The sequence below is a fragment of the Lissotriton vulgaris genome, unplaced genomic scaffold (genome assembly GCF_964263255.1).
Source record: "Lissotriton vulgaris unplaced genomic scaffold, aLisVul1.2 SCAFFOLD_622, whole genome shotgun sequence".
Classification (NCBI taxonomy): Eukaryota; Metazoa; Chordata; class Amphibia; order Caudata; family Salamandridae; genus Lissotriton; species Lissotriton vulgaris.
In genome coordinates, this window is record NW_028246711.1 from 554987 (window position 1) to 575217 (window position 20231).

At 44.8% G+C, this 20231-nt stretch overlaps 1 protein-coding gene across 1 annotated transcript in view; it reads right to left on the reverse strand.

The window, feature by feature from the left end:
* Positions 1-20231, reverse strand: part of LOC147665776 (protein KHNYN-like) — a 377656-nt gene that overhangs the window by 74355 nt on the left and 283070 nt on the right. Inside the window, exon 4 of the mRNA XM_086949493.1 lies at positions 13368-13464. Coding sequence (XP_086805619.1) covers positions 13368-13464 — 97 coding nt within the window. The remainder of the gene's footprint in view (positions 1-13367; positions 13465-20231) is intronic.

Below are 20231 nucleotides of genomic sequence, written 5' to 3' on the forward strand. Positions count from 1 at the left end.
AGGCAGATTTGATAAGTAGCTGTGGGACCTCTTGCAATGCTTCACAGAAAGATCACATATGCATCGAGAGGATTTTCAGAAAATTGTAAAAGAAAGAATGATGGAGTCCAAATGAGTCATTAGCACAGATTAATGTTCTTCTGTACCTTGAAGCACACAGCTACTGCAAAGGGCTCTCAATGTGACCTTCTTCTTGGCCACGATAGGCCTGAAGCTCTAATTCGATTTCTGAATCCATTGTATTCTGGTAACATGCAATTTAGCTTACATGCTAATAAAGAGGTACAACTTATGAAGTCAGAAATGGGTACTCTCAGAGTTGTGGGTTTTAAACATGAAGACAAATTAAAAAAACAGCAGTCAAATCTAATGAGCTCTTTTATATCCAGCACAGAGATTAAACCTCTTCCTGGCCACTGCAAACAGCATCAGCAGCAACAACATACACATCAACAATGCTTAACCGTAGAATGCCTAAAGTGGAAGGCAACACATAACGATAACCAGCCAGGGCAAAACCTCCAGTATGAGGAACAGTGAATTTATTCCTACCCCTCTTCTGCCCACATTCTGTTATGGGATAGCATCAGAAATCATTTATAAGGGTGTCACACGATCACAAAAGGCAAATAAGTCGATAAGTAAGAGCAAGTTCTGAATACTGGCCCTCCACCAAATGTTTCCCCAACACATAAAGGGGCCTGGATTTTTGCCATTTACCTTGAGAATGCATACTTGCTCATTTCAGCAGCAGAATAATATTAAACGTTCCGAAATTGTCTATGAGATAATGATCACGGTCAATACAAAGTTCACCCATTTGAGTTGTATTTGTGTTGGAGTTTTTTAAATGCATAGAGACGATGGCCACATACCCGAGAAAGAGGGAATATTTGTATACTCTTACATAGATGAGCGAGTCATAAAAGCCTCAACACTTCAGATGGTTCTTCGCCTATGTTCAAATGAGTCAATATAATCCAAATGAGTCAATGTCTAAGCTTACAGGTTAATGAGAAGAAGTCAATATTAATCCCGTGCAATCCATTACCCATCTACGAGCAGTGTTGAGCAGCCAAGGGGCAAGAGGGTACACTATGAAGAGAATATCTTCTATCCATCTGAAGTGTAGCAATCTTCGAAAAACAAAGCATCTGACATGACAGCATGCCAAATTTAATCGGTGCGGAGGCCATGATGTCTTGTATTTCTCTAGTCCAACATACTTGACTCCACATGATGCCACTAGAGCAGTGCCTAGGCAATTCGTGGTGACGGTACTCCGACAGGTGGGAAAACTGACCGGCTAACACACAAATTACCATCCAGTCATTTTGCTGGTGGTGGTGAGTGGAGAACCTGTATGTAGAAAGGTGAACATACTCACCAAGACTTCATGACGCAGACATTTGTGACATTCAAGTGCAAAGAATGTGGCCTCCAGAACCAACCCTCTGGAAACTAAGGAAGTCCACCTGGCTCTCAAGTCTTTTCTTCAAGTATTGAGTCGACCTAGCTTTCACGTTTTCTTCATGCATTCTGGACAAACTCTGCTTGAATAGATGGACAATACAACAACACACTATTTGAATAAGAAGAGAACAACAGGGTCTAGAGCTCTGTCCGTCAATGTACAAATAATATTGAAATGGATTATGATCAAAGACCTTCAGATCATCCCAGTCCATCTTCCAAGTGCTGACAATACGGACGCAAACTCACTCAGTCTTCCAAGAAAATCACAAGTGAGCTCCAAAAGATAAAGTGCTTTATGATGTTGCAAATGACGGTTTCGTGTAACAGATCTCTTTGTAGAGCAAATCACCAGACTTCACCTCCAGGTATTACCAAGCAGGAATGACGGAAAATGCCCTTTTAATCAACTGGTAAGGGAGGTTTATCTACGCATTTTCACTGATATCATCATTATCAAACTGAATCTCCACACCTTAAGAGCAAATAGAATTTAAAAGTATGGTGAATGAACATCAAAACTGAGAACAAAAGCACATCAAACATTTTACCTTTAAGGGAGCCTTTGTGAAAGTAGTTACTTTCATGGTAAAGACAATACCTCTGGGCCAGCAGTCATCTCTAAATTTGGCAGACAGTAGTGAGTCAGGGTGGCAAAGTTAAATTCCTCTGTCACAGAGATTGAGCAAGCACCATCCATCCAAGTCTTCCTACGCATTCAAGTGCAAGAGATTCTCTAACTGGTCTATTCAGAAGTGTATCAACCCTATCACACGTTGAAAGGATTTACTGCTCCTTTATCTTCGAACTGCCAAAATAATTGATGGCAGCTGTTTCCTTCGATTAAGGTGTATCCATAGCAACCTTTACAAATTTACTTCACAAACCCCCTTTTTCCAGAATCGAAGTGATCAAGGAATTCCTACAGAAGATTAGGAAGGTGATTCCGCCAGTTAAGAGATCCTTCCCTACAAGGCAGTTAAACACATTTCTCTCTAAACACATTGGTCCTCCTTTTGACTTTATCCAACAAGCATTTGCAATGCAATAGGTCTCGCATTTGCGAGAGTTTGAGCTATTGGCATTGTAAATAACAATGCCTTTTATTTATGTCTTTTGAAAACCTGCAAGTGGTGCGTAAACACGCATTTTGTACCTATAGTCGTTGCTTACGTGAAGCAAGGCTGGCAGTAAAAGAGGTGCAGTTAATTACTGCCAGCCGTGTTTCTCATAAGCAGCTATGAGTACAAAGTGTGTGTTTACACACCACTTGCAGGTTTTCAAAACACAAATAAAAGGCTTTGTCATTTCCAATGCAAATAGCTCAAACTCTTGCAAATGCGAGACCAATTGCATGTTTAATTACTAATCGTATAATAGAGACCAATATTGTTCCTCAGTGGATTATTTTTCTTTGATTTGTTTTAGGTTTCTTAATAATATACTTTTAAAACTTCGCATAATTTGCCTATCCCTTTCCCCAATCCCAATTGGACATAAGGCGCGAGTCATGGCCTTCGGCCAAGATTATGTCCCAATACTGCAGGAAGTTCTCGCTAGCCTCTGCATGTGGCCAGGCCCAGCAGTAATGAGCTTAGGGTATAGCTCTCAGCCATTTCCTATATCCAGTATGCATTATTAAGTACTTACTGGGCATGTCTCTGGACACAGAGCAAAGACCATAGACTCTGCCCCTATTGCTGAGTGATTATTATGCACAACCTGCAGCCATTGCCACTGATAATGCAACCATGACGTTGGCTTAGTATCAGAGACCTTAGTGTATGCTGTGCATGACAGCAGTCTGCAGCACGCACAGTGAGGACTGTGCAAAGTGCTTGTCCTTGGGCTCTATAACATGTCCAGTACTGATTCCTTCACTAACTGATGGATGTGGTCTAAGATCATGCCTAGCAAGTAGTTTTAGGGCCTCACCACATCTTTTTTTCCTATGACCAATCCCTGCAAGCCTTCCTAGCTCAGATTTATGTACCTGTGTAATTTTGTTTATTGTCTATCAAATGGGACTTAAGTTATTAGGGGTGTTTACTTTGTGCCGATGGTTGCAGGTGTGGGCCGTGACACTTATTTTTGGGTACTTGTGTTTCATCACAAAGCTAGAGAGAGAGACAGAAAATGTAACAAGCATTTACAATGCAATGGTCTCGGCATTATTAAAAGGTAGAGCTATTGGCATTGCTCATGACATTTTTTTTTTAAATCATAAATAAATGGCATTGTCATTTACAATGCCAATAGCTTAATCGCTCGCAAATGCATGACCTATTGCATTTACACCCACACAGAGCCACACACACACTGAGCCCCCCAACACACACACAGAGCCCTACACACACACAGAGCCCTACACACACACAGAGCCCTACACACACACACACAGAGCCCTACACACACACACACAGCCCTACACACACACACACAGAGCCCTACACACACACACAGAGCCCTACACACACACACAGAGCCCTACACACACACACAGAGCCCTACACACACACACACAGAGCCCTACACACACACACAGAGCCCTACACACACACACAGAGCCCTACACACACACAGAGCCACATACACACCCAGAGCCACATACACACACAGGAGAGCAAGCACAGCGAGGGGGCATGGAAGCAAGCACAGCGAGGGGGGCATGGGAGCAAGCACAGCGAGGGGGGCAGGGGAGCAAGCACAGCGAGGGGGGCAGGGGAGCAAGCACAGCCAGGGGGCAGGGGAGCAAGCACAGCCAGGGGGCAGGGGAGCAAGCACAGCCAGGGGAGCAAGCACAGCCAGGGGGCAGGGGAGCAAGCACTGAAAGATAACTTTAAACTGAAGGGGGAGAGAGGTCCATCCATGAGCAGCAGTGAAGGAGAACACTCTATTCTCAATCCCCACCATACTAGGATTTCTACTATGAGTTTATCACTAGAAGGAAGTGCGATTTAGTTGCCATAAACGTAGGAGATGAGGAATGGATAAAGGAGTGGATCATAAGGAAGGATGTGAAGATAATTATCTTCCTAATCAGTAGCCGATGTAGTGATCCGAGTATTGGGGCGATATAGGGACATAGTCTGTGTGTGAGGGAAACTGCGCTGCTGTCTTTATTGTACTGCTGATCTGCGTGTGAGTGAAGAAAACTTGCACTCCTGCTGGCTGTATTCTAACATGTGGGTGTGTGTGTGCGTGTATGCTTGTGTGTATGTGTTTTGTTTTGACCCTGCTCTGCTTATACTGTCCCGATTGTGTGCGCGGGGAAGCAAGCACTCCCCCTAAACTCATGCTGCACCTGCTGTGTTAGAGGGAAGCTCACCAGCTACTGCCAAAGCTATGCTTTTGAACTGCTTGTGTTAGTCAATAGTGGTAAAGCCTACTCGCAATATAAAGCCCAAATTAATGATCTTTTGGAGTGCATGCTTTTAATGGCGCTCTCTACTGAAAATCCAATCTTCCAGGCTATGCAAATTGTCCTTTAAAATGTGGGGTCCACCTCTAGCAGAAACTGCAAGCACATCCTAGGCGCAAGAATTTCAGGATTTCACATACTTGCAGCTCAGGGCTGTAAATCGTGCGAAATCGACAACCTATTAATGGAACTTCTCTCACTCAGGCTCCGAGGCAGGTGAGGTGGAGAGTAGGTGAGGCGAGGCACAGGCTCCGAGGCAGGTGAGGTGGGGCTGAGGGGAGGCTAGAGGTACCCAAGACGTAGAGGGGTGGAACAGACTGAGGCAGGTGGGGTCCGAGGGCAGGAGAGGGGTGGGTGGAGGTAGAGGGGTGGTACAGACGGTGAGGCAGGCAAACACATGGCAGGAGCGGGGTGGGTGGAGGTACATGGTACGGTGGAAACTGTGAAGCAAGTGTAAATAGGGTAAGATTTGTTGGGTGGAAGTAAAGGGGTGGGCCAGACAGTGAGGGTATATGAGGTCAGTTAAAAAAAAAAGACAGCGCAAGCAAGACCTAAAAGACGTACAGCAACTTCATCACAGTCTGGCTTACTTCACTCAATAATCGAAAATCTCACGAATGTCAGACTTTACAATAATTAGTAGCATGAATGAAAAGAGCTGGGGGGAAAAGCTGTCACACTAAGCCAATGTAGCCCCCATAAGGTCTAAAATCAAATATCACCTGCACATTGGTAATCTTACTATTGGTTACTTTCATACAAAACCACTCTCCCACAAACTGTTTCTCGGGCACACTGTAGACGCTGACGGCATTGTAACAGTGAGTCCAGCAAATAATTGTGTACCCAGCAAATGGTTATATATTATTAACCCCATGAAGAAATCTGTCTCATATTATAACTGCCAAACAAGATAAAGCAATCGTTCCAGGCACACGTTCAATTGACGTCCATTTGCTCGCTCCTACGACAGCAAAATTACATTTTAAAGCGAGAGCAGGATTATGCACGACTCTGACAAGATCCAGAGCCTATCACACTGCGTTTAGGCAACTTTGCCAATAAAAAAACGCCGCTTAAAATAATAAGCACTTGTCTCGGTCCAAGGTTTAGACACTGAACGGTCTCAAAGGTGCACGATCATTCATTTCACACCGCGGTCAAGATGTTTAATACCAGTTTCCGACGCTTATAACACGAGTGTGGACACTATCAGTGAGATCTTGATTTACTTTAACCAAATTTGTAACGTATGGTTTCTATTCATTTAATGCTATCATATGTGTCTACGTCACCTATGAGGACTTGGATAATCTAAATATTTCATATGAACTTTTTCGGCCGCATGTCGATAGTCCTCGTATAGGGTGGGGACTTAAAGATCAGCAGAGAGAGGCAAACGTGTGCTAAAAGCATTAGGATGTAATCATCCCCTAACGCAGTAGGGAGGAACAGACAGGCTGCCACTGCCTGCGAAGCTTGGGTGATTGGGAAGGCTACGGTCAAGATGAGGGAGGCTAAAGTCAGAGGAGATCTACTTGGACAGTGGTTACCTGTCCTCGTTCTTTCCTTTCTGTTTCTTCCCCATGGCGGCGGCGCTGTTGGCTTCTCGTGCTCTCTACCCGGCTTGCGCTATTATGGTTTGTGGTCTCTCTGCCCTCAACCCACGGCCCGGCACAGCCACACTGCACATATGGTAAGGAGGAAGCTGAAAACTGCGCATGAGCCTCAGCGTCTCCGGTGCGTGCTGATGACGGAACCGGGAATCCAGCGCTAGCTGAGACAGATAGAGCGTCCTCCGCTCAAATGCTGACCGCGGTGTATGCCCTACGCTGGAGCCCCGTTTCTTATTACTTTAGAAGATAAACCAGGCAGAGAAAGAACAGAAGGAACGAGCCGTGTGCACGTGCGCACCTAGCTCAGGTTTCGTCAAAATCCTGCGACAATGCGTGCGTGGTGCAAGTGCTGTGACAGTATTTGAATTGAAACAGTAAAGGATCGAGGTCTCGAGATGACTAGATTGTGTCGCCATGTTTGGTGAGGCAAGTGCGCATACCATTTCCAACTAAATTGGGTTTTCTGTTAAGCCGTGGCAGGGCCGTTGTCTACAATTTGAACAGGTTAAAGTTGTGCAATACCAGTGCTGGCATAGTATACTGGGCAGCAGGTAACTGTTACACCTCCGAAAGCTTTTCACAGAGGTTGACGGCTGTGCCTGGCTTTTAAGAGCCTGCTTCTCTCCGTCACATGACACTGACCAACTCGAGATGAAGCTATAACAAGCATTATCATAACTCGTACCATGATGCGGGTATCTGCTCTGAAATGCACACACAAGCGGGAGGGGGGCGGGAAACACACACACGGACAGCAAAAATACACGGAGAGCGGGAGGGGGGCGGGAAACAAACAGGGGGCGGGAAACACACACACGGACAGCGAAAATACACGGAGAGCGGGAGGGGGGCGGGAAACAGACAGGGGGAAGAAGGCACGGAGGGAAACAGCCACGATCTTACCTTCACTGCGAAGGATCGAAAATGGCGGACACAAGCTCCGAGATTTTTTCGGATTTGGGGGCGTGGTTTTGATGTTCTGAGTGACGGACAACGTCACTGTCTAAAGAACATCAAAAATTACGCCCCCAAATCCGAAAAGGACGGAGCTTGTTTGGAGTGACGCATCTCTCCTCCAATGGCTGGCCTCCGTTTAGGAAGCCAGCCAATGAAGGAGAGATGAGGCACGGAGGCGGGACCTTCGGCGCTACTCAGACTCATTAAATCTCCGGCCTAAGACTGCGCAAGCGCAGCCTTTTAGGCCTTCGACCTAAAAAGGATGGAAAGAAAAATAGGAAAGCCTTGGCAATGGAGAAAGCTGTGATTAAAAAGAACCTGCAATAGTGAAATAAGGATATGGAACACAATGGAATAAAAACTAGGCTCCCTCAATATTCATGAGATATAAAAATGGTAAAGTGTGACTTAACCATAACTACAGAGATTATGTTGCTGCCTCTGAAACACACAGAGGTCGAACATATTTTAAGGCCTCGGCATATTCAGTATATATAAAACATTTGGGGAATACAGGCTCAGAATAAAGCTGTGACATTCCGTGATCAGCGAGAGGCTGCTGCTTGCTTCACATAAGTTATGGCCCTCTGGCCTCACTAAACAATATCCCAGACTTGTGTGGCTCATCGCTGGGACTCATTACGTCACGTGCCTTTCTTTAAAGTCACTGGAGTACAGTTCAGAGGGCTGCGCAGCACAGGTCACTGCAAGCCACTGAAAAGCATTGCTTACATTGGTGTGCTTACAAATAGTACCTGGTACCCCTTACTGATTAGTAGCGCTTTGGAAAACAATTATTGCGCTCACCCATGTTCATATTTTGAGCATGTTGTTAGGCGCACATGAAATGGAAGTGCCTCCTGTTGTTTTAAAAGAAAACAGGCATTTTAATCTATTTCATACTCCTGTTATCTAGCTCCAAAGGATGAAAGGTTGAGATGTATTAAACCTCTGAGCTTTCTACAGCCCTTGGTCTGAGGAATCAAATGAGTATTCCATGCTTCAAATAATTAGGGTGAGGGAAAAAAGTGGAAATGGTACATGATATTGTTAGGAAAACTACTAACCACTGGTCTCGAAGACGGCAGAATTAGTAGGTATGTTCAAGTAATCTTACAAAGCACTATCCTCTGTCCCTGCCGCTTCGTTGCGCCATCTCCTGATTTTATTGTGTTGTGCTTGAGAGGGACTGTACTATCAGACAATTAAAGTGAAATTTAACAACCAACAATGTAATAATATCCCTTATTTCTAGAGCCTCTTTCATCAGAAATGGTCGCTTCATGCACTTGCACACAAGTTTCGAAATATGATCCAAAACTAAACAAGGTCTGAAGAAGGCACCTAAATATTACATGATGGAAGTCCATATTTTGAAAATCGCTGTGTAGTAAGTCATATCTCGTATAGGTAAGAGTGGGAAAATGCATGCTCATAGGTAGAGGTGCTCAATGTGCCCTAGTGCCCCCACCATCCAAGCCCCAGGCAGGCATGTTTAGGTACTATTATGATTTTCACTTCACAAGCAACTCCTCCAACCCTCTGAACATATGTTAATGTAGTGGTGCTGGAACAATTGTTTGGTGCTGTCAGCAGTGTTACAATTCTGAACAGAGGGATTGTGAACAATCCAATCGTCACACAAAACAAAGTGTTACAAATGAGCCATGCCCATTCAGCGGAGGGGTGAGCGTGTAGTAGGAGGTAGTTGGTGATGCATTTTGGAACACACTTAAGTAAAGTACTACAGAATGGTGTGGGAGTCCCCTGTCATTTACAGACAGCACATGTTTCATTGCAATGGCCGCTAAACTTGCACATACATGCCGTTTTACTGGTAAAACTGTACAGCGCACAATGGTAAGTAGAAATCGACTTTCAGCAAATATTTCATTTTCATTTGCGTATCACCAACATAATTCACTTTACAAAATCCTCTTTAAATCATCAGTCTGTCAGAAGACATATCTATTGATACTTGACCTCTATCCGACTGTTAACAAGGATGGTTATTGTGGGGGTGCTTCAGCAGCCCTGCAACCCTACTTCCACCGTGGGTTCCACATTTGTACACATGCATATGAACCCTAATCCCGTCCCGTATTTCAGTCCTCCAAGCACAGCCGTACAGTTAGTTCCTCTGTACACCGCACTTTAGCGGCTTCGGACAACTGATCGGTCTTTTGCAGGAACGTGAAATACAGTGCTGCGCGCGGTGCCTGGCCTTCGGGATACTGCCGTAAACCATCGATCGGTGCTGCCGCAAAGACCCCAAACAGGGTTTCCTTCAGAACAAATTGGTGAAAGAAAAGACAAGAACAAAACAGAGCTGCTCCAGCAACCGGAAGGAGGGGGCCGCTCAATGTTAGGGCGACCAGAAACAAAGAGCACGTCAGCGAAGCTTTTATCAGCGCCGCGCGCCTCTCTGCAGACTCCCCCTGCATTCCACAAGGCGCGCAACGCGATCCGGTCCTTTCTGCCATGCTGTGGAGAAAAGACCTGGCCGCGCACAACGTTATCCTAAGGGTAAACGCTGCGCGCGGCCAGGTCTTGTCGAAACACTGGTTTTTGAGCTGAAACGCCGACTATAGTTCTCGTTGCGAGAACGCGCTTAGCGCGCGTTCGTCGTAGCAAGACCTAAAAAGGGCTTTTGCATCATTTAACTTGGAAGCTGCTGTAATTTTTGGTAGGGTTAGTGAAATTCATGATGTATGATGTGATGTGATATGATGAGCCAATTAATGTGCTCCATAAGAACAAGGTGGTCAGAAAGATATGTCAGACTTTTTTTGTCTAGATTTTTCTTTTCAATTTGAGTTTTTCTTAACAATCCTTTTTTGCAGACACCCGACGCTTACAGAGATATATCTTCAAACATTGGGTATTAATAGAGTATTGCATTCAATTTAGCCCGAACTAAAGAGTGTAGGCTATAATCAAACAATGTCTCTATCCATCCAACAACCAAATTATATATTCATCTACCTTGCCACCAACTGTTATATGCATCGAAGTACACATCCAGCAACTGATCAAAACCGCCATCTACACTTCAGCAATCAACCCATCCACCTACTGATAAAGCCATTGTTCCATCCCATTATTTAACCCCTTGATTCACTTGTCTAATGACACAATCAATTTACCTATCTAACAACTGACCCATTTCTCCAACAATTGATCCATCAACAACCCTTTAATACATCAAACCAATTTTCGAACCACACATCTGCCCACTTAATTGTTTGATCATCCAAAAACCAATTCAACAATTTACCCATCCTTTTATGCAGCTAACTGTTCACAATTGATCCACAACCTATCTAGCAATTAAATAATCAATCAATTCATCCTTCTAACCTCAATTTATTATTTTACTTATTTAACAATACAACGCTCGAATCATCCACCTACTCTTTGAACAATTAATTCACCTATTCAGTAGCCGATTGGCCACTCAACAATCTATCCAAACCTTCCATTGTTAGTTAAGCAATTGGTCTATACATTCACCTACCAGTCCAGCAATTGTTTCATTCATCTACCCAGTCAAAGTTTCTAACCAACAGCTCCACAAAAACTTCCTCTATCCATCCAACAATTGATCCATTCCTCTATCAACAAAACCTATCTACTCAAAAACAATAATCTAGCTAAGCATCGAATCTGTAGATCCAACAATCAACCTATAAATCTAGGTAAACAATGTATCCACAACATTTGGCCCACCCATTTATTAATCTACAGATTCAACAGTCATCCATCCCTCCATCTAATAGTGGATCCACACAACTATCAATTTGTCCACTCATTGGCCTGTCCCTTCAAAAAACTGGATCATCAATGCAACAATCAGTCCAGCAATCCATCAACCAAACTAACAACCAATCCATCAAAGTAACAGATTGACTAATCCATCCAACAATTAATAATACAGCCAACCGAGCCACCCATTTAACAATATACCTATTCATCAATTTGTAGTGTTTTTATCTAGGAATCTATAATCGATATTCCTATTTTATGCCTTTACACGGATATAATCCATAATGTCCCTGTAACAGCATAAGAATTAGATCCATATCTAGCAGTAGCCCGTGCGGTCATATTACGCAAGGCTACTTCCCCTGACTCCTAGAAAGCACAACGAGTTCTCTAAACGCATCAAACCTCCAGCAACCTGGGAAATCCCTGTTTGCCTTTGTTTTGATTTGTAATAAGAACTCCTGCGATGACTGTAAGAACGGCCAGTTCTTGGTGACATCTTTATTGACGTCTTATGTCCACCCATACGTCAATCCCGGCACCTTTCAGGTATAAATATACCAACGTTGCCTTAAGCAAACACGCGGTGGTGATTTTGGAGCAGAGCAGTATCAACTTGCCCGAGAGCCCTGCTGATTCGAGAGCCCACGGCCTCCTCTTTGACGCGCTGAGAAAGACCCTGTCTTTTTCTCCAGCCGAGAAAATCCAGCACCGGCGTTCTCAGCCCACCCTCGCGGGTTGCTGGGATATCGATTCCTGACAAAGAGATACCAGACTTCCTGCTTTCTAAATACCAAGGTACGGAGCTGACTAAACCCTTAAAGAGAATTCTTGATTCAGATTCTTGGCAAAACCAACTTAACTTAAACTACTACTTACTTACTCCTTCCCACGTATTAGGCTTAGGTCAGGTACACCGGGGTAGGCTTAGTTAGAAGCACCAGTTGAGTACGTTAGCCAATGTATATATATATGTATAGGTTTTATCTATTTTAAAGTATTTTATGGCTAGAAACCATATCAATGCTTTTACAGTATTTTATAATCCTCCTTTTACTGTACGCACTTTACTTTACATTAAGCATTGCAATTGTGGCAATTCATTTCTCTTGCATGAGAAGGAAGACTGCTCAATAAATTACACCTTTTATTGAAAACGCCCGTCTCTCTTTTCTCTGCACTCTGGTGAAACTAAGTACGCACAATTGACTGAGTGAAATAGCTGTCTATTGTTTTCACACAACTCTAGAGATACACTCTTATTCTGGGAGAGCAAAGTTGTCATGTTATATGGTTGTCAGAAGCTAATCCCTTCTTGTCTATCCAGGGAGGTTAGACCCCTCCTCGTTTATTCAAGAAAGTTTCTAGTGACCTCTGAGCTAGCTGGCGAAACTTAAGTTTAATATAGTCAGTAGAGACCTAGCCGACCTCGGTCGTACGTCTACACTGCTGAGTATATTATTCCAATGCTCAGAGCCTATTGGGAATATAGGAACTACACTACAAATTCATCAGCAGTCAATCTTACAATTAACACATCTATGAATCTCTTGGTCTATCTGCAAAACTATCACATTGATCTATTTAACAATTCATCCATTAGTTGATTCCTAAAACGGACACTGTTGCCCAATGATCAACCCAATTAAACATCCATTTATCCAATGTATCCATGTACTTAATATTCTGGTAAATATAAGAAACCCCAACTGGTCTACCCAGCCATCTATATGCCTAGCTATTTATCCACCTGATACATCTGTCACTCAAACTTTATACCTATCCTCAACCCACTTATTGATTTGTCCAGACATGAATGAATACATTTATCTTGTCATACAGATGCAAATGAATATGTTAATTTATCTCTCACCGAACGATCTATCGATTTCTTAATCTATTAATTTTCACATCCAATCCCTCATACACTCCTATTTAATTAGCTATATTCCACATACACAACGAAGTCCACTCATCCATACCTGTCTTTACAATACTTTACTCAGCAGTCTAAGAATTTATCACTAAACCTCTACCCATCTTCCAACATATTCATCTCTCTTCCATTCATCACTCTCGGAGACACCCATCACACAGACTAGCAACCTCTCCGACGCCTGTACATACTCCAGTACCTGTCATCGTAGGAGGCGATCCTCTTGCCAGCTACAGTGCGCGAGGGGGTGAACGAGAGCAGGCTTAGCTGGTTCAGCTGTGTCAGAAAGTGTTGTTCTGCAAGAGGAAGGCAAGAAGCTAGTAAGGCATTAGTGTGGAAAAGTCAGAAGGCAGTGTCACAATGATGGCAAAAGGCAAAATCAGATTCAGGTGTGTGGTGGACAAAGATACATTTTCTGGCCGGTCTACTGCACATTTTTACATTAACCAAGAAGTAAAGAGTGGGAGTAAAACTAAGACAGGAAAATATTTGAAACCGACCTGGCTGGAACCAAAAAGAGCCCTGGCAAACATTCTTCTACCAGCTAACTTATTATACGAGGTCATTGAGCACAGTGAGCCAACTCTCCCCAGGATGGCTATGAATGTTCTTTTTACATAACACTATAAAGAAAACTAAGGCCACATAGGGCATTTTGCAGCTCAATGAATCAAATAGATTATCTTTACTTATTTTGCTTTATGTTTCGCTCTCTATCTGTGCTCTCGCTCTCCTTCAGTTTAACTTGTGGTATTCTACCTTCTGCTTATCACACTCTCTCTCACTTTACTAGAATGTATTTCTATCCTACCTGAGGCTCTCTCTCTCTCTCTCTCTGACTCTGTTTCTCCTAGTATGTGCCTCTGCCCTTTCATTCTCCCTTTCTTTCTCTTTGTATCCTAAGCTACCTTCGATGCCACTCTCTATGTGTAGTATAACAGAGGGAGCAATGGGGCTGTTGCACACCCATAACAAGTATTGCACTAAAATATAATGAATCATAATAGTGGTTTTCTATTATTGCACTAAGTTCTTGAAGGGTATTTTGAATACTTGACACTTAACTTCCAGTGGAATCTTCTAAAAAGGTTAGAAATGAACCATTAAGTCACATGTAAATCCACGTGTACATCAATATATAAGCAATGCCATTTTTCATACATTAATTGAAATAAATGAATGTATAATGTCTACACCAGTGCAAACAACATCAGTAATTATACACCATCGGCATTAGCAGTGTATCAATATTTTCTTAAAGTAACAATTCTTTATTTTCCTTCAAAGCATGCTTCGTTAGAACAGACAACACATAATTTGAGCTGTATCTCCAAGTATCCACTGAAAGGGACATTTTCCAGCAAGCAAGTCAACTGCTGTTGTTTCATCAACGGTTGTTAATAGGAGTTTTAGGAGGAGTATCCAAGTCAGGTATTGTTGAATATGGAGTCTTGAGTATCGAGTACATTACACAGCTAAGAGGTATACCTTTTTGGCTACTGCCTTATTTTTAGGTCCCATCAGAGACCCTCATACTGTTCATCAATATTCACCTCTAGTTAAACTCAAAAATACCCTTACTTTTCCCATCCTTTCTCTTCCAAGTAGATTCTCCATAATATTTCCGCCCGCGTAACAATGATATTAGGCCAGTACAGTAATATCTACTTGGTAGAAGGCTGGGGGAAAAAGAGCAGGTCTGACAAGTTAAAGCCACTGGCTGCGGAGTAAGGCCACTCCTACAGGTTTTTACAGCAGTGCGGTGCTCAGGCTACAGAAAGAGCTTAAAGAGGTAGGTCACATTCATCTTACAGACTCACAGACCAGGAAGTGTTAGCAGTCATTACATAAAAAAATGTTATAACTACTGATGATGAAATATCTCCACACAAGTCATAAAGTAACTGACACAGTAGGAAATACCTGAGGCATAATGGAAAACAACATCGGTATAATGTCACCCGAACTCAGCATGGATAAACTAATATAAGCGTACAATAAATATTGGAAACGCAACTATTTTATCTGCAGATAGCATCTCTGCTTGCCACTACACATAGGAATAACAATTAAGTTAAATGCCTGAAGAAACACGGCTCCATTGGTGACTGACACAAAGCTGAACAGAAGAGAAGAAATTGTTAAAGATCAGGAAAGGAAACCGCTGCAATGTTTTTTTTTTAACATAAGTAAGAAAACAGTGGATTTAAAGGACGGAAGTGCAAAATGGGGAATTAGTAAAAGGCTGTAGATTCACTGAGCACTGAGGAATTCAAGGTGAAGCAGGAGAATCTGCCATTGTAAAAAATGGCAGCAGGTATAAGCTCTGTGTCTTGACCATTCTCAGATGTGATTGTTGCAATAATATGACTAACCTACTAACCATACTTGTCTTTAATCCTCCCATATGCCAATTTTCTTTATTAACCCTGCTTTCACGTTGAAGGGTTTTATCTACAGAAATATGGTTTGCATTTAGGGAAATGCCACGCCTCAAAACAGCATCCCCTGCTCTGATATATAAACTATTCCTGCGGAAAAAAACTGAAACCACAATGTCCACAGTTAGTAATACAACCACCACACTGCACACGAAACAGCATTTCCAGTTACTCATGTACATTAAGGATGGCGGATGCCGACCACAAATGCACCAATTTTATTCTTTTTTGTTTTTTATAAATCTTTTTATTAACTTTGCTCATGTTCTCATACATTATACAGCTGTGTTCAATCGGCATGTCCGATAACAACATTACATGGTACAATCGCAGGGAAACTTGGCACCAATTTTTTCTTGGCAAGCTCACAGACTCTGGTGAGTCTCCCACTCTACATGTGTGTGCAAAAACAAACACGCATGATATATAGCTAAATAAATATTTACTGTCTGTAGAAAATGGCCGCAAGTCTGCCCTTTCAACCGATGCTACCAATATACACTTTTTGTGTAATATGCTATTTATCACCGTTGTGGAGTATGGAGAGGGGCCATTCTTATCAAGAGAGGATGGGGAGAGGATGTGGCCTAATGGTCAGGGCGGTCGACCTCAAATCTGGGGAACCGAGTTCGAGTCTCGGCAAGGACGCCTAGCATCCTGCGATTCTGGCAAACCACTTAATCTTCTTGTGCCTAACATAAATGAATGTGTCCTTGTGTAACGCAACTGGTGCTCATGTAAAGAAAGCGCTCTGATACCTTCGGGTCAAGCTCGTGCTATATAAAACTCAGAAGAAGGAAAAAAAAGAGGTGATGCATCAAATGGGTAAAGGCCGCTGCCCTCTCTCAACAATGGCAAGAAACAGTATTCAACCTTTGGCAGCGCTACATGTATTTTAATAACATCTTTTTTTCCATGTGTATAATTTTGCACAGCAGTAAACAATAGTTTTGCAGTGCAGATGACGCTGTGGATGCAGATTTATTAGTACCATTGCTTCTAACCACATTATTTTTACATTGGGCCCTGGACAATGTATTAATATTATGTACAAAAAATTAAAACATTGTATAAGCTTGCTTCACCAGCTCTGGCTTTGAGCTTTCCTACCGCTATTTCATATATAAAGGCATAGCTGAATTGTTTTTTAGTAAGGCAGTAAAAAAGTTGGGAGGGACAGCTGGGCGATTAGCTGCAGACCCCCCCAGGGCTCACACTGAAAAACGCATTTGTTGTTGCACCGAGAATGGGGGCTCTGCACTGGGAGACGGCTGAATGTGTTTTCCCAAGGAGCTACAGTTTTGGGTAACCCACTGCTGGGTAGAGCCCCTGAGGGTACGGTGCAGTATTCTCTTTCACTAGCCCTTGTCTCCTCTGTTAAGTTGCTGTGCATAGGCTCAGCTTCAGGAGGGTAAACAACACAGATATATTCCAGAGACAGACAAGGCCAGGGGAGGGCTGCCCGTCATCCGTGACCGAACAAGTGGCACCTCATTTCATCATCTGATCGATGCATTGTGTTTTTGTGAGCATGGGACTGGTGTCATGCCTGCCTGTTTTAGGTTGTTGCTCTTTACCCAAGAGCATGAACCCAGTCTCTAGGACTGTAGTGCCCCACCTAGAGTAACACTGTTTCGATCATGGTTGACTACCGTCCCCATTACCAGACCATGACAGACTAATAGTGACAGCTGATATATATTCGTAGGGTGCAGACCCTTTTACTTGCAACCCAGGGTGGGTGGAATGCCTACTATCCCCCCGTTTAAATCAGTGTACCCATTATGACTGACTATCCAATTTCCCGAGTGTTAGGTGTGATCGTGAGGTAGATACGGACACCTCACGGGTGGGGTGACTGAGTTTGGACCTTCCAGCTACACTTCATAGGTTTAATATGTCTGATATTGAAGTGCTCCCTGAACGTCCCCCTGTGTGGTCTACTCGCTATAGCTACTTTAAGCAAAGTCTATATCTTTTACTCTGGATTCACAACCATGAGCAAAAAGATTTCTATGTGTCTTTTCATAAAACAAGGTAGTTCCATCTGTCATCTTGTGGTCTGAGAGAAGAGTCACTTGAACTAAGGACTGTGGCCAAGAGCATGTATGTAAACAGCAAGCCTACTTTACAAGGAGATAGCCTGCTTACTCCCCGCATCCTGTGCCTAGAACCTGTTGAAAACATGGCCATACTGGTTATAGGGCGTAGACATCTAACACACACACCACAGTGGACATGTGATGTCTGCCACCCCCAAAGAAACCAGAGCACCAGTGCACATTTTGGTAGCTGGTTTACATTGCATTGTACAGCACCAGCAAGAAAGATGCACTTTATTGTAATGTATTTTCCCTTAAAGGTTTGGGGTCACTTTGAACTTGAGTGGCCAGTTGTCACCTCAGAGTTCACTTTTTTACTTCAGGATTCTCCGTCACCGGCAAGAAGAAATGGTTACACCAGGGGCAGGAACCTTGGCTGTCTCCCCGGACACGTAGGAGTCTAATCCAGCACTAAGGAAATGGCCTGCTGCTGCTGTGATCTGAAAAGTAGAGGCAAGACTGCCAGGTGTTCTGAGAAGTTGCCTTCTTTCAAGACCAGAGTTCCCGGCCAAGCGATTCCATGTGCTGCCATGCGGTATTCTGAAAGCAAAGTGCTGCCAAGATCAGAAACTTGTTGTAGCTGCACAGCCCATCCAGGCTTGTTGAATACGGACAGCATTTCTTCAAGTTAACTTCTACACAAAGTGAGAGAATGCGGAGTGTCAAGAAGTCTACGACGCCTGCTCCTACAGAGGACGCCGGCTACCAAGGCCATCCTCACCCCCTTCAGGCTATCATCTCCTTGTGTTCTGCACAAATTGTGTTGCTCTTCTGTAATGGTTCCCCTGAACCTTTGTTGGCTCCGAGCCATGTGCTGTATTGTTCCCCTGAGGGTACACCACCCTGGAAGCCCATTTGCAAGAGCTGTGCCAGCCAATGACATTCATGCTGCACCATGCTAGCGTCAAAATATGCGCCCCCGGGGGGCGTGGCCAAGATGGCGGAGTAGACGGACACGACCTCGGCGAGCTCCTCCGGCCCAGGCCCCTCAGCGCCTTATTTATCGCTGATCTCCCCCCATCGCCGCTGGCTGGCGACGGCGGGTGCAGTGGAGAACTAGTGGACCTTGCTGGGAGGGAAATCTGCGCCCTGAAGGCACTGTTGGCGGACTGTGGAGGCCGAGCCGCGACTTCCGAAAGCTGCGGCCCGACCGGAAGTGCCGTTGGGTCCGCCCTGCGAGCGAACTCGAGCCTGAGGCGCTGTGCGAAGGCCGCTGGCGCGGCCTAGAGGGGAGCGGAGACCAGCTCGGGTTCGCCCCCTACTGCAGTGCGGAGCCGCTGACTGTGGCGCTGAACGAAAGCGACCGGAGCGGTGAGAAGCTGGGGCCCCGCCAAGACGAACGGCCGATTTACAGCCGTGGATGGGAGGTGCCGAGGATTTCGTAGGCCTTGCCCGGCCTGGCTCGGGGCACAAGATCGTCCCACCCGCTGAAACCGGACAGGAAGTGGTGGGCGCCTGGTGGTGCAACTCGGGCCCAGTGGGGTCTCAGAAGCCTTTGCAGCAACTGCCCGCGGGGACCTGTTGGCTCCCTTGTTGTGAACGGATTGGGGTCCGCTTGGGGGCTGCTTGCGAGGCAGCGTGCCACGGAGCGTGGACGCCATTTTGACCTGGAAGCTACATCCTGCCGGTCTGGCACTGAGGTGGAGTGGGCAGGAGTCGCCGCCCGGAGAGCACGGAGCGGTGGAGAACGGGTGTTGGCCTGCACTACAGGAGCGACGTGCGGCCTTTTCGGTCAGGGCGGTCACACAGCGGGTAGCTAAGTGGTGTTGTGAACGCTACTATCGCTGGTGAGGATTGAACACTCTTATTCGGCGCCCAAAATGGCCGGCAACAGGGGGAACAGGAAGGGTGACCGCACCCTGCTGGAGATGCTGAACAGGAGCAATGCTCGGCAAGACCGTGGACAGTCTAGCAGTTCACAGGGGGCGAGCGGAGGGGAGCCACCAGTTACTAGGTCATTCCTTGAGTCGCTCTTTAGCTCCCTACGGGATGACTTCCAGACTCTCAAGCAGGAAGTAGCGGGGGAGGTGCGAGAGGTCCGGAGAGAGGTTGATGGCCTAGGAGAAAGGGTCTCATCTGTGGAAGAAGCGGGACATGCCCGGGACGAGGAACTCACAAAGCTTCAGCAGGAAGTGATTAGGCTCCGGGACCAGCAGATTGATCTACAATCCCATGTGGAGGATCTCGAGAACCGTTCCCGGAGGAACAACATCAGGGTCCGGGGTGTTCCGCTCGGAGAAGAGGGGGAAGAAGCGGCCGCCTACTTGCAGGATCTGTTTCGGGAAGTCCTGGGTGAGCCGGCAGACTTTACTCTCAGTATCGATAAGGTACATAGAGTGGGCCCACGACGTAGAGCTCCGGCGCCTCCCCCTGATCTTCTGGCTTTCCTGCCGGACTATCCCCTGAAAGAAAGGATTCTAAGAGTAGCTCACACTAAGCCCTCCTTAGAGTTCAGAGGCCATAGGGTGGCCCTCTTTCAAGATCTTTCAGTGGTCACCCTACAGAAACGCAAGTCTTTTA